Raw genomic sequence first — 15,541 nt, forward strand, 5'->3', positions numbered from 1 at the left:
GGGGGCCGCTACAGCAGGCACTACATAGGGGGAGCCGCTACAGGGGGCACTGCATGGGGGAGGCGCTACAGAGGGCACTGCTTCATGGGGGCACTACTAGGGTCAGTGCATAGGGGGACTACTACTGGGGGCACTGTATAGGGGGGGCTACTACTGGGGGAATTATATAAGGGGCACTGCATAGGGGGGGACCACTACTGGGTCTGGGGGCACTATATAAGGGGCACTACTGGGACTGTATAGGGGGGCCACTACTGGGGGCATTATATAAGGGGCACTGCATAGGGGGACCACTACTGGGGGCACTGCATAAGGGGTATTACTACAGGTGGCACTGCATTGGGGAGACCATTACTGGGGGCACTGCATAAGGGGCACTACTACAGTGGGCATTGTAAGAGGGGCATTACTACTGAGGTGAATAAAAAGGAAAAAAAAATGTTCCTACTAGGGTGAAAAGAAACTGTGGTATATAGGGGCCCCCATAAGTTTGTTGCCCAGGGGCCCCCATAGACCTTTATCCGGCCCTGCTGGTACTGATTCACACTATGACAAGGGAACCCCTCAATAGTTGCCCATTCCACGGGGACCAGTCAAGGCTGTATTCCACTGGTTCAGATTATTGATTTTGTGGGGAGGCTTTGGCTGCCAAAGTGAATGAACTTGCTCTCACATGCAAGAAATATACATACAATATGTTTTGACGTAAAAACTAAATGTGGTTAATAGTTACCATGTTTGTAGAAGCACAATTGGTCAATGTTAAATAAACATATGAGTTTTTCCCCAGCACATCTAAAGGTTTTATTTGCAATTCTGACCACACACAGTGATCAGACCACTTATTACTTCATAGTGCCAACATACTTCTTAATGCTTTACAGTATGTGAACAAACATTAATAAACTATCTTACAATCTACAGATGTGTCCTCAGATCTAGCCTCAATACGCTACGCAGTGCGACTTGCCTGGCGTGAGTGAGCCGCCAGGTCCCGTGCTACTCTGCTAGCTTTGGGCGTCTTTTTTTTACCAAAAATGTGTTTAAGTCGCAATGCGATTAATTTGATATGCGACACTTGTGTGCACCTGAGTCTGTATATGAAGCACAACAGAACTTGGAATGAAAAAAGCTGCGGCCGCTATATTGTAGCACTTCATATATAAGTGTCGCATATCAAATTAATCAGCACAATCTGCTAGTGTGTCTAAGATGCATCGCAACTTAGACGTACTTTTAGCAGATTCTCACAGGACCTGGCGCCGAGAGGGGCTTTTAAGCGCAACTAGAGCAAAGATGTGTACGGACACATCTGTACAACAAGGTTGCATGTCACAGATTGTCCCATTGCAATCTGGCTATGGAAAAATTTACAAAGTAACCATTGAGACCAACATGAGCTCTGCATTTGTAAGGATTGCGCCTATTAATGAAGCTATCAATATATCCTCTGTTCATTTAGGCATTGTTAAGCAGGCGGCGGGGCCAAAATGATGCAATTCAGCATGAATCGTGTCAACGTGCCCCCCCCTCCCCCTCTCAGGTTATCGCGCAGGGGGGTTGGCAGACAGACTTGCCTGCCTTTCCAGGGGGGCTGGGAGCGTCACACGATTTTCAGGAGGCTACCGGCCAAATCGGGAGGGTAGGCAATTATGTTACACTGAAGTGCCAAAAGTAATAGGATAGAAGTATGTAATGGTAAAGGTAGGCATGCCCAGACTTGTATTCTGACATCTCGTGAGTTAGTCTCAACACCGGCTAGGCTGCTCATGGCAAGGCAACAGGGCATAATAGTGGGTGCCCATATCCGAAGTTGTGCGGACATTCAACATTCCACTATCTACGTGTGTCCTGGGAATACCTTATGGAAGGCATTACCACCCACCATGGACAGTGCAGTGGTGCTTAATGATCGTGACCTGAGGCGCCTGGCCAGAAATGTCAGTGGTAACAGACAAGCGACTCTGGCTCAAATCACATACACAGGTACCAGACGTATATCAAGCATGTCAGTGCAGCGTTCTTTAGCTTTTATGGGATATTGGAGCAGAAGACCCACCAGAGTGCCCCTGTTAACACTACGACACTGGACACATCGCCTCACCTGGGCTTGTGACATCGCTAATTGGACCGTGGAGGACTGGCAACATCTGGCGCGGTCTGGTGTGTTACAGGCAGATGGTATGGTTCAGATTTGGCACAGACTCCATGAGGCCATGTTCCCCAGTTGTTAACAAGGCACTGTGCAGGCTGGTGGTGGTTCCATAACGGTGTGGGATGTGTTCACGTGGTTGGGTCCGCTGGTACGCCTGAACACGTCATTGACCGGTAACTGCATTGCTTGATGGCCATTTGCAGCTCTTCAAGGACTTCATGTACCCCCACAAAGATTGAATATTCCATGTCACGGTCTGGGTTTTCTCTAGATCTGGCTCGGGACCCTTAGGTATGACGGATGTGTATAGGACACCAAGTGGCTTAATAATACTTTGGCTCATGGGTATGAACAGGAGCTTAGGTACACCAGTGACAGTGTAAGAACCACAGACTTGAAATTTGCATGGATACTGGACTGGAACTGGAGTAAACAGACCAGGTCTACTGGGCAACCCCTCACCTAGTGACCTGTGAAGGCCAGTAAGACCAGAGATATACTCCAGGGACACGGGTGACCTTCGGAACTCAATACAGTATAGTACTGGTAGATAGGAACTCAGAACTCAAGCCAGGAATCGGAGTCTTATGGTATTGCTGTGTCGCAAGACCTGGAGCTGGAACCAGTGAGGAACTCAGGAACTGAGAGTCAGGATAAGTAATACAGCTTACTGGACACCTCAGTGTACAGACCGTATACTGCACACTGAACCCTAGCCCTGGAACCAGCACCCTTCTCTGTACCAGCCCAAGACAATAACACACAGTGCAGTGAAACCAATACAGAGTCAGCATAAGTATAACCTGATAACCTGGACACTACAGAGTAACACAGCATAAGTAACTTGCATGCACTGTCCCAGCGGTATGATGGAATGAAGACCGCGGCTGTACTCGCCAGCTTTGCACTGAGAGGTAATGTTGGTATGCAGCGTGGAAGCTGCACCACTGGCAGGTAACGGAACACAGCAGCAGCTGGAAATCAGTATACTTGCTGACTGAGGCAAAGTGGTTGGAGCAGGTCTGTATGCAACGTGGGAGCTGCGGCGCTGGCAGGTAACGTAACACAGCATCAGATGGATGGCAGTATACTTGCTGACCGAGGCAAAGTGGTTGGAGCAAGTCTGTATGCAGTGTGGGAGCTGCAGCACTGGCAGGTAACGGAACTCAGCGGCAGATGGAAGGCAGTATACTTGCCGACTGAGGTGAAGTGGTTGGACCAGGTCTGTATGCCGCGTGGGGGCTGCGGCATTGGCAGGTAACATAACACAGCGTCACATGGATGGCAGTTCTGTAAGCAGCGTGGAATCTGCGGTGCTGACAGATAACGCTACACAGTGGTAGATGGAGACCTGGTAGTTGTAAACTTGCTGGCTGACTACAGTGGAAGAAGCAGATCTGTGTACAGCGTGGGAGCTGCGGCGCTGGCAGGTGACGACACTCAGTGACACATGATAAATAGTGAGAGTCCATGAAGTAGCTGATAGAGTCACAGAGGACACAATCACAGGATACAGGAGTAAACCTGGAGCCTAGCACTATCCTGGGAAGGAACACATTGTTCAGGCAATGGGTTGCTCACAGGAACTGGTTTAAATAGGAGGGGGAGAATAGCCATTGGTCAGACTGACTAGGTGAGCACACAGGTGCATTAGATAATCACAGGGAGGCGTCCCTGGAATGTCGTGAAAACAGAGATTAAATGAATGTTTGATTCTGAAAGGAATGGTAAGACCCCGATTCGTGACATTCCAACAGGATAATGCACCGTGTCATTGGCCCCAAGTTGTCTAGAATTGGTTCAAGGAGCATTCTGGAGAGTTCAGACGAGTGGTGTGGCCACACATGAACCCATTCAAGCATTAATGGGACGTGCAGGAGAGGTCCATTCGCACCTTAGATATCAGGGAGCTGTGGGAAGCTATACAGATGGCATGGGTCAACATCTCTCCAGAGATCTCCTGTCCATTTGTGCAATATATGCCACGTCAAGTTGCTGCACTCCGGGCTAGAGGGGGTACTACACAATACTTGGCATCTATCCCATGACTTTTTGCACTTTAGTGTACTGTATACTAATGCAGGGAAAGCACTAGTATTAAATGTGCCTGTGTGACTCCCTACCTGCAGTGTTCCTGGCAACAGACTTTGCATCTCTGTAAATTATTATTTGTTGATTTCACTCACTACAGTTAGTTTTTCTATATGACATCTAGCCTGCCAATATCAGTGTTGCATTTGTCTGGTTATTCTGTTGTACACAATATAAAACACACACAGTTCTATAATAAAAATCTCAGCGAGAGAACATTTTTGCACATTCCCCTAAATGCTGCATTAGCCCTATCACAATGTAGGAAATTACAGAGAATACAAAGAACTCCAAATTCCACAAACACTTAGTGCAGCTATTTGTAAGGATAAAAACCAACAAAGGTGAAATGCTTAATCTAATCTCTGGTGAGCAAAGTTCAGGTATGGAAAGTTAAAATGTGTTGCGTTAGGAGTTGTTGGTGGGAGAGAGACTTATATTATAAATGTTTTCCTTCGTGGGAAAACGCAGAATTTTTAAGCAGGCATTTCTGCATGTTTATTTTGGAGTACAAAGAATTTGCGGCAGTACACCTACGTCACAGAAGAGCACCCTCCATAGCTGCCCATCACACCAGATTTTTTATTTCAGTGTTCATTAATGGTAGCGTTCCCACTAGGTTGCTTAAGCGGGGTGCCATGCCCTGCCTGATTTTAAAGTACTCAAATGCACTCTGCCCTTATGGAGGTGCCCCGGTGACCTCGTTGGGCCCCCTTTCCCGCTGTGCTGCTGCGCTTCTCCTTATGGCAGATAGTTGTGGATGAACACTCACCACTGGGTGAACACGTGCATGGCATCTGTTCACAGTGCAGGCAATGCTTGGGGGCAGCCGTGCATCTTGTCACCCCCTCCCCCTTTTCCAACACTCTAGGGGGTCATGCCATAAGGCCTCGGTCCCTCCTGAGAGACCAGTCCCCTTGTTGGGTGCGCACAGATATGCCCTCTCTCATGATCAGCACCCTGCCCTAAATAAAACCTAAACTGAACACTAGTAACCCTCAGTAACATCATATAGCAATGATAAGGACAGAGCTAGATAAGCACATCTCAAGGCAAGCACGGTGACACTGAAATACTAACTATACGAAGTTCACTACTAATAACAGAATGAGTAATCAGGCCGTATAATATTCTGTCATTTACTGTAGCATGTATACAATGTAACAAAGGTTCCATTACAAATTTGCCTCATGTACAATTTATAAAGCTGCAAATATAACATTAGCTGTGTCAGCTTAGATATAAGACTCCATGCAAATGTCCAGAGTAGTGTAGTGCATGTGTCAGCTGCTGCTTCTCAGTGTATAATATCATAGTTGTTTGACATTTCGGACTTAAACTCGCTGAGAAACTTTGTTTAGCTTTGTTACATTTCGAAGACATTTGGGGGTAAATTTACCAAGTATCCTTATCATCCACAAAATAAACAAAAATAAATAATAATAATAAAAAAGAATAATGAAATAATGACCTATTTAAGGATAAATTATACACTACTTCTACACAATGTGTATTTCCCCTTAAATGTGATAAGATGAGCGCTGGTAATAAAGTGTACAGTCAAGGCTATGATATCATGATATCAAGTCAAGGACATCTCATAAATACAAGCATGAAAGATAACTAAAAAACAAATCAATAAATTACATTATTATATATTGGTCTTGACTAACTGGAGGTAGGATCGTAGGAGGGGAAATAAAAAGATTTCCAAGCATAAAAGTGGCTAGAGACTCTTCTGAGCCCCTTGTGTGAAGTACAGAAATACAATGATACAAGCTTTGCTGTTAATCAATACCACTGTGTGTGGGGACTGCCATTAATTAGTGTGGGTCATAGGGGAAGAGGCGGTGTGCGACGTTATAGGCCAAAGCCACAGATAGATTCAGCGGCTTGATTAGAGAAGCCTAGAATTGAGTAACTGACATCTAATAAAGCTATAATGCAAAAATTAGCAGTTTATTAAAAAAAGCATTGTATGGTTTAGGGGTGCATTTAGATACAGTGTATGTATTTTTTTGCTTGTTTTTCAAATATAATGACCTGTTCTGTAATTAATGTTATAAACTATAATTATATTTAGGCCTAGTAATGACAAAATGGTATTGTTTTTTGTATCCGCAAAAGGTCCTTGCACAGCACCTAGGTGTCCACTGGTGACACATCTAGCGCTTTTCACGTAATTAGTGTAGTTCAACGTATTTTGGCAATAAACAAAACTAACAGCAAATTACCCACTGAGGGCCTGATTCAGCTGCGGACGCACTAGCTATCGCTACTAACTATATAGCAGCTGCGATAGCTCTAATATGGTGATGCAGCAGGAGTCATGCCTCCTGCATGCATTACTGATCCGAGATGCATTCTAGAACGCAACACTGGACCAACTGCGATGGCATCGGCCAGGTAAGTGCCCCATGGGGCCACACAAGCCAGCTGCCACAGATGCTGAAAGAGGCCAGGAAATCCCTGTCAGCCCACGAAGATCCTGGCTTCGTCACTCCCAACACAAAGGCAGCTAAACACCTCCATTTTGGGAAACGCCCCTTGCCCCGTCCCGACATGGCAGCAGACTGTCAATCAATGACAACAAATATTAACAGACTTTTGTGCAGAATATTACGCATACCTCTGCTATTGTCCACCATATACCACATATCATAGCACATACCTGCATTCCTTCTGCACATGTTCATGTCAGCAACTTGCTTCCACAGATTAGTAGAGGGGTCAAAAACCTCAACACTTTTTCTAACTAATGGACCATCGTGGCCTCCAACGGCATACAGCAATCCGTTTAAGACTCCCACACCTGGAAATGAAGAAATATTAGATACATCTATGGCAGATCATAAATACATTTATGCATCATTGTAATGTAGTTTTCAGATGCAGTCAAGACAGCATGAAACCATAGGCGCTTTCCCTTTGCTTGTGGTACATTTGCTCTGAGATGCTTGGTAATGATGCTGAAATAGCTGAACCAGAAGCTTTATTTGTCCACCACATTTCATACACCTTTTGCTTTATAGTATGCAGTTATCCAGAAGTTAGATTACTCACTATACTACCTTTGTGCACCCACCTCGTAGGGTTATAATGATGTATAACCATTTTCAGTACCTCACTCCTCTACTCTAGCTTTATGTTCAAAGGATATTTTGTATCTCCACACTTTGCTGCTTTGCACTGCCCCAGCACCAAGAGAGATGACTTTACTAAAGTTTTCTTCACATACTGGAATTATTTTTTATTAATCTATATAATAAGCGAGAAAGCGTGTCTGTCTGTACGTCTGCCCATTTGTCCTTTATGCACGGCCACAGTTTTGGACCTAGCTCCACCAAATTTGACAGGGTGGTATAGTTTGACCAGGATTAGGTTTTTGCCTAGGTTTGAACTATGTCAGGGCCACACACTGTCACACAATCTCTAAAAAAATGGGGACACTCAAAATACACAGGATCCGGGGCTGGCTCCAGTGGAAATTGTCAGTGTGCCAAAAACCTGTGAGAAAGCTACAAAAGTATCCTTTTAATCTCAGTCTGAGCAATTTTGATGTCTTATGCAAGTTCATATTAAATCTAGAGCCTCTGTGTTTGCATGCAAGGGAGAACTTTGTGGGCGACATAGCCCACAACGGGCCTCCCAGAGGTAAAAAAAACAACATACTTACCCCCACACAGCCCAATTCGCTTATGCCACAAAGTAGTAACCCTTATATACATTATGCCACGCAGTAGTACTGGCCCTTATACATTACGCCACACATTAATGACCCTTACACTATTATCCTTTCTATAGTACCACAAGTGTCCCACAGAGCCTTACAAAGTACACAGTAATGCCCCTTACACATTATACCACACAGTAATGCCCATTACAGATTATGCCACATGGTAGTAGTGCCCCATATAGCACATTATTCCACACAAAACTAGGGATGTGCAGGCTCGGATAGGTTCGAGTTTGCACGCCGAGTTCGGATTTTTCCCTCCAAAAAAACGGAACTCAGAAAGAGGCTAAACGTCATCTTGCATGGACAATCATCATCATTCCTGGACAAAAGTCCAGGAATGATGATGTTTGTCCATGCAAGATGACGTTTAGCCTCTTTCTGAGTTCCGTTTTTTTGGAGGGAAAAATCCGAACTCGGCGTGCAAACTCGAACCTATCCGAGCCTGCACATCCCTACACAAAACTAGTGCCCCTTTAACATTATGCCCCCTCCTGCAACTCACCTCCCAGTGTCCCTCCAGCAGCCTCTCGCCTCCCCCTGTGTGCAACCAGCAGGTATGGATTTGGGGCCGGGTCGCCAGCTAATTACAGTTGGTGCACCGGCAGGCAGTGGCAGACATGGACAGAGTGTGCCGGCGCAATTTGAATCGCCGGTCAATGAGCTCCGACTGCCTCATCGAACGGTGGCGCTGTCTCTCCATGACTGCCTGCCAGTGCGGCAGCTGTAATCGGCTGGCGACCCGACACCAAAACCCACAGAGGAGGCTCGGAAACCATAGCTGCCACACCCCTTGCACCCACGGTAGTTATGCCACTGTTTGCATGCATGTTAGCAAACAATGGGGTCCTTTTCAGGATCAATGGAATGGGGGTCCTTTTCAGGATCAATGGAATGGTGTTATAGGCGAGGACAATGTAAACAAATAAAAGCTGCAGGTGTACTTCAGGCTCCAGTCTTCAACCCGGGCAACGCCAGGTATGCCAGCTAGTTTACAATAAACACTACATCCAATTTGTAATAATTAGACAAGACTTCCATGCATACATTGAGTTCATTAAAATGTTTTGGTTATCTTCAGGCATGCTGTGTATTGGATACTGAATATATACACAAAGAGAACCGGTTACCCTTACTGGGATACTGACTTGTATGTCCAACACTTGGTTCTATGATATAAAACTAAATATATTGATTGATTTGCATACAAACACATTCCAAGACAACAGCTTAGTCTAGGAATGCTTTTAATGGAGATCAATATATTTATTTTAATCTTATATTATTCAGCCAATGTTACACATACTAGTCAGTGAGCCAGTAAGGGCAACCCATTTCTCTGTGTATATATTTAGTGACTACAGTCTTGTTTCCCTGGTAGCATCTTGAATATCAGTCTGTGTAGCGTTGACTATACAAGTCTGCCAACACTGTCTGGTGCGGGTACCTTCTACTTTGGTATTGAAGTTCTAGCTTTATCTACTTAAGTCATTTGCAAATGGATGCTGACAAATAAAGGCAGTGCAATAGGTCTATAATCTAAAATTATAAAGGATCCTGGTCAGTGTAATGATGGGCGAAGTGACTATATGTGGGTCTTTTTTAATCACTCTGCCGCCCACAAAGACTGGTAAAACTAATTTTTATTAACAGCATCAAGATCCTAACTAAATGATGGTTGGACCAGATAGTAGTGGGGTTGTCAGAACTGCCCAACTGACCTTCCACATGTATCTCATAATGACTTCTAGCACATTACTACTGTACATAACCATTTACATAGACTAACCATCTGTTGTAATTTAACAGACAGTTTAACAATAATATTTACACTAGGCATTGTACCTGTTAACCTATGATACTGTAAATAAAGGTTATTTATTTTCTAACCTATCCTATGGTGTTGCAGATTAAATAGGTATTGTGCCCTAAAACTATGTATGGTGCATGATATCTCTGTAGGAGCAGGTATCTGTCATTTTAGACTCTTGGCAAATGTCCTTTGATAACCTGCTTTCCTCACAGGTAACATGATACAGACCATCTGCATGGACTCATATGAGGATCTGCAGCATGTTGAAATGTAATAAGAAGAGTTATGGTAAAGAGGTATAGGGGGTAAGAACCAGAGCATCCTGGGATTGAAAAGCTTTGCTGTTGGTGTCCGGTCCTCCAGGTCCCACCTACACCCCCAATGTCACCCTGTGGAGCCCTATGGCGCCTGAAGAAAATTATATTAAATATGTTTACAGCGAGAGTAGCTTTTTGTGGACTTTTAATCCCACAGCTTGCCCTGCTAGCCCAATACTGACATGATAAGACATGTAATGGCCTATAGGAAGATTGTGTTTCTTACATATCATCTTTTTTATACCTGCTCCACTCCTCCGAGTGCCCATTTCTGAGATGTAGCTCCATTCATTGGTACTAGGGTTATAACATTCAACTGTACTAAGACACTGGCGTGACGCTCCATCGTAACCACCAACAGCATAGAGCATACCTGAAAAAATAGGTAAAAAAGTAACAAATTGTAAATAATGCAGGATTAACTTCATCACATCGGCTGCAGGTATGATTGTGTTTTATTGTTCACTCTTTTTTGGAAGCTGCATATTCAGAGTTTGCTGAGAAATGCAATATCAGTAACAGAAATGTGTGTGTTTAGGTATCTTTATGCCATTGACAGTAGATACAATCCGTGAAGTTAAAATGTTTTATGGAACACCGTTCAAGCATACAAGAAGATCCTATGACAGAGGTTCCCAAACGCGGTCCTCAAGGCTCCCCAGCAGTTCAGGTTTGAAGGTGCGTACAGACACAACGATGTAAGTAATGAACGATTTTTGTTCAGTTTTTCCCTTGAAAAAGTGAACGAAAATAGTTTTATAAAGTAGTTGGTTTTACTTTACATAATAAACTACTTTGTGTGTGTTGAAGGAACAATGTTGCAACTTCTATTGAAAACCGTTCAGTTGGCTAGTCTGACTGAACTACAAACTACAATCGACAAATGTGAACGCACATGAACGATAATCGTTCAGTGTTTATCACTGAACGTTTTTTTGAACGATTATGACGTCGTTATAGTTAAATCGTTCAAAAAATCGTTGTGTGTGTACGCACCTTGAGAGATACAGTATCCATCGTTGAGCACAGGTGACTTAATTAGTATCTCAGTCAATTTGATTTAACCACCTGTGCTCAATATCTCTAAAACCTGTACTGTTGGGGAGCCTTGAGGACCGCGTTTGGGAACCTCTGTACTATGAGATTCAAGAGACACAAAGAGGGGTATTCAATATGAAACGTAAACTTCGCTGTCGAAGTTAACGTTTCATATCGGAGATTTTACCTGCGTTAAAGTATCGGGCGCGCGCCCGCTTATCCCCGTATTCAATATGAAACTAACGAAAACGGGAGCCTGCGAAGTGGGATTTGCGTAAAGTTACAAAATTTTCCTTAAAAAAATTGTAGGACCCCCCTAAAGTTGTAAAAACATGGGGAATCACTATGGGTACCCCCGTTTTAGCCTGTTATTGAAAGTCAGGGATTTAAATAGCCGCAGCAGGTGTTTTTTCCCGACTTTGAAGAAGTGATGCAGAAGAGCACTTAGGTTATTTTTTTCGTTTTTTTAAGTGGTCCCATCAAATTTGGGGTACATGAAAATGGGTACTAGCATATTTTGATGTACCTAAAGTAAGTTTTTAAAAATTCTGCATTTGTGCACCTGCCGCTATAAATCTATTCTAGAAAACACCTGCCGCATACATACAGAATAGCCCTGAACCTATTTCCCTATTGTTAAACAATTTTTTCCCATTTTTTTTTTTCAACCCAATTTTTAAATCAATTTTTTGGGGTGTCCCTATTTTTTTTTTAAACTTTTTTTGACACAGTTCTTTTTTAAATGTCATTGCCAGGGTTGCAGGCTATTTTTTTTAAGCCTGCACCCCTAAACCCCAATTCTGCACTTTTTTTCGACACCTATTCAATGGTGAAAAGTTATCCCCGTTTTTTATCAAAGACTTTTCGAACCTGCGAAAAGTCTTTGAAATTGAATACGGTGTAAAACTAAAACCTGTGATAATGACGTCATAGGTGTGATATTAACGCAAAAACGATGTTTTCACTCCCACATTGAATACCCCTAAAAGACTCATTACACCCATTTCTTGGTAAAACATGTATTTTGCCCTTACAGATAGCTGAATGACAAAATAAGTAGTAGCAAAAAGAAATAATGATCTCACAGTAACACAGGAAAAAAGAAGAACAGGGAAGACTGAGATCAGTGAACGTCCTGAGAATTCAGTCTCACGTGTTACTGTGTGTTGGCTTACAGCTGCTCTGCATGACTGGTATCAGATCCCACACACGTGCCCTTACTTTCTGGATGTGCAATACCATTATCCAACAAAGATAAATACATTTTAATCAAAGCTCACCCCCAACAACACCGACTCCAACACTGCTCCTCCTAGTGTTCATTGGTGCAACATGAAACCACTCATTAGCTTTTACATTATATGCTTCCACTGTTGCCAGGCCTGCAAAACAATGCAAAATATACCTTGTTACTCACATATAATCTGCAGTTTTATCAAGGGCCAGAGTCTTAAATGCTAGAAGCTGACATGTGTGGCCCTATCTTTCCTAGTCGGCACACTTCAGCTTTTCAGCATTACATTGTTTATTTGTTAATAAAAAGGCAGCAAACTTGCAATACTAAAAATTAAAAAAATAAACCATGTAGTAGTGCATTACCCTTTTATAGAACATATACACCTCTGAATGTAGGCAAATAAAAGGTGATCCTTTATTTCCAACAGGAACACCAAATCCACACCGTTGTAGTTGGACAAGATCAATACTCTAATGCCAGGTACACACACTACGGTGTGTGTACCCGGCCGAGGCAAGATGCAATGAACAACATATCGTGCGTTCGTCTGACACCACATGATCTGGTGAACGTCCGCACGATATGTTGTTCACCAGCCGCCTCTACAAGCATTGGGTCGTTCATCAAATTGACAGATTGAGCAGCATGTAGGCTCGATCTTGCGATGCGATGAACATTTCTCCGGATAAAGTTTGCCAAATATTCATAATTGTGGTGTCCCATTAGAAAGCAGACAAAAATATATCCAGTACAGCATTTAAAGCATAAAAACCTCATATATTTAATATATTGCACTTAGTCTCCTACCAGGAGGCACATAAATGCAGGGCAAGACAAAACATGAGCTGGGGTCAGTCCCGGCTTCACCGCACCTTTATGCTGCTTCACCCATGTGTTAATAGTCACCCTTCTGTTAGAATTCGCTCCCAGGCCCACATTGTAGCTAGATGCGTTTCATTAAAGACATATTTTGCAAAAGAGAAGCAGCACAATGGAGAAGTGAAGCACGGGACTGATCCCAGCCTATGTTCTGTATTGCCCTGCATTTGTGTACGTTCCGATTTACTTTGCTACACAGCGCCAATAAGGGCAACATTTATTATTATTCACAGAAATGGCCCTTAATCAATAGCTGTTTTTCAGCAAATACGTAAAGGCTACAAGGACGGGGATAGACTCTTAAAGAGCATGAACTCTACATCATGGCTTATACTGGCATTAGGTTTCCTTGTCTGAAAGAGGGATCATGGCTTATACTGGCATTATGTTTCCTTGTCTGAAAGAGGGGAGACCCCTTCTTTTAAGAAGTGCTGCTGCTTAGTGGATATTCCTGGGGATCACCAGACACACAATATGCCAATTACACTATAGAGAAAAAAGTGGTATACATTAAATTTTACAGCAAAAAATAAAAAAGACAAATGTTTTTCAGAAGACCTTGAGCTAGTCAGCAGAGTAAGCAATCAATGTTAATCTGAGCATTTTCCTAACTTATGTTTGATTTTTCCACAATTTTACCATGTAAACCACTGGGCATTCTAGCATTGAGTTATAAAAACAGTATTTATGAAAAATACAAAGTCTTCTGAAAAAAGAAGGTACGGTATGTGTGTGGGCACTGAAGCAGTGAAAAGACTTAGCAGCAAAGGTGATAAAACTATTTTTCTTATATAAAAATATACCTACATTGAGTAAGAGTCCCTAAGTTCTAGACAAGCACTATTGTCAGCTGGAACTGGTGTAAACATCATCTGTCACTCCTTCCAAATCGTAAATGAATAAAAACAAGTGCAGCATCTTTCAATGGAATATCTGGTCTTGGAAGCAACATTCTGATTTAGTATTTATGTATAAAAAAAGTTGCATTATTATGGAACACCCAGATCTGTTTATGCTCAGTCGGGTTTGCAATAATACAAGGTCATCTGCAATGGATACGGTCTTGCAGTGCTTATGCAAGTGCGTATCTGTGCACAGACACGATGGCACAAAAATAGGTACAGTATGAAGCAGCAATGACTGCACTGGATATCTAATTCTGATGGATTATAGTGTTAGTTTAGAATGTCAATCTATGACTATATTAGACAAGAAATAGAAAGCAAAAGCTGGGTACACACCATACGACGGTGCGAACCAGCGTCCAATGTAACGATACATCAAGTGCGCCATTCTGGCTACGACAGCACAATGCATCATTACATGCTGCATGTAACTACACCGCGTCGTTTATTGTATCATCCAATCTGCTGTGCAGCATAGCAGATGGGACATTTTAATGACATAACGGGTGTACACACTACAATTTGTACGATATATCGGCTCGATGAATCGTATAGGGTGTACCCAGCTTTAGTCCTGTTTGTCAAGAGCTTATCGAGGATAAACATGGAGCTGTTTACAATATTGCCTTACAGTGAGGAATCATACAGAAGCCAGATTTACCTGTACTACCATCAAAACCTCCAACAGCGTACAGGAGCCCATTCAGGACTGCCGCCCCCAAAGTACTTCTCCTGTCCTGCATGTTCGCCACACTTATCCATTGGTCCTTCACCGGGTCATATGAATCTACTGTACGCACTCTGAGAGAGCCATTAAATCCACCAACAGCAAAGACATGTCCATTCATGTAAACCACACCTAAATAGACAGTCATCATTAACCAGTCATAATGTCATTTCAATGAAAAATCAAGTTAGAATTTAACAAGTAGCAAAGTGAAAATATGTACCATCTATATATAATTTTTTACTAATTTAAGTCAAATGTCTGATTTGATTAACTTATTTCTCCTTGTTTATTGTGACAAATACCACGTTCAATGTTTCTTTGTCACCTGCTTCAATGCTTTTTATATGCAGCAGCAATAGTGATCATCTTCTCACACCACTCTGCAAATCTTCATACTGTCTACCCATAGCCTTCACAATCCATATCAATCTGCTCAATATCACCTAAAAGCTCTTAAAAACACAACAGATAACTAACTACCACCCGGGATACATTCAGAATCCCGACGTTCACAACGCAGACGCCTTGATTCCAAAACTTATAGGAATACCTGCGCCGGTATCCCGACCACCAGGATCCCGAAGGTTAGTAGCAGGATTAGGGGGAAAAGTTAGCATTAGGCACAAGGGGAGGGTTAGGT

General features: G+C 42.9%; 1 protein-coding gene across 4 annotated transcripts in view; it reads right to left on the minus strand.

The window, feature by feature from the left end:
* KLHL2 (kelch like family member 2) overlaps positions 1–15,541 on the minus strand; it is a 166,532-nt gene that overhangs the window by 15,466 nt on the left and 135,525 nt on the right. For all 4 annotated transcript variants that reach the window (XM_088450296.1, XM_088450299.1, XM_088450297.1 and 1 more), the window contains 4 exons: positions 14,833–15,030; positions 12,431–12,532; positions 10,357–10,485; positions 6,918–7,058 (listed from right to left, as the gene is read on the minus strand). In XM_088450296.1, the coding sequence (XP_088306422.1) occupies positions 6,918–7,058; positions 10,357–10,485; positions 12,431–12,532; positions 14,833–15,030 (570 nt within the window). The remainder of the gene's footprint in view (positions 1–6,917; positions 7,059–10,356; positions 10,486–12,430; positions 12,533–14,832; positions 15,031–15,541) is intronic.

Source organism: Taudactylus pleione, unplaced genomic scaffold (genome assembly GCF_031769625.1).
Source record: "Taudactylus pleione unplaced genomic scaffold, aTauple2 ptg000513l, whole genome shotgun sequence".
NCBI classification, from domain to species: Eukaryota; Metazoa; Chordata; class Amphibia; order Anura; family Myobatrachidae; genus Taudactylus; species Taudactylus pleione.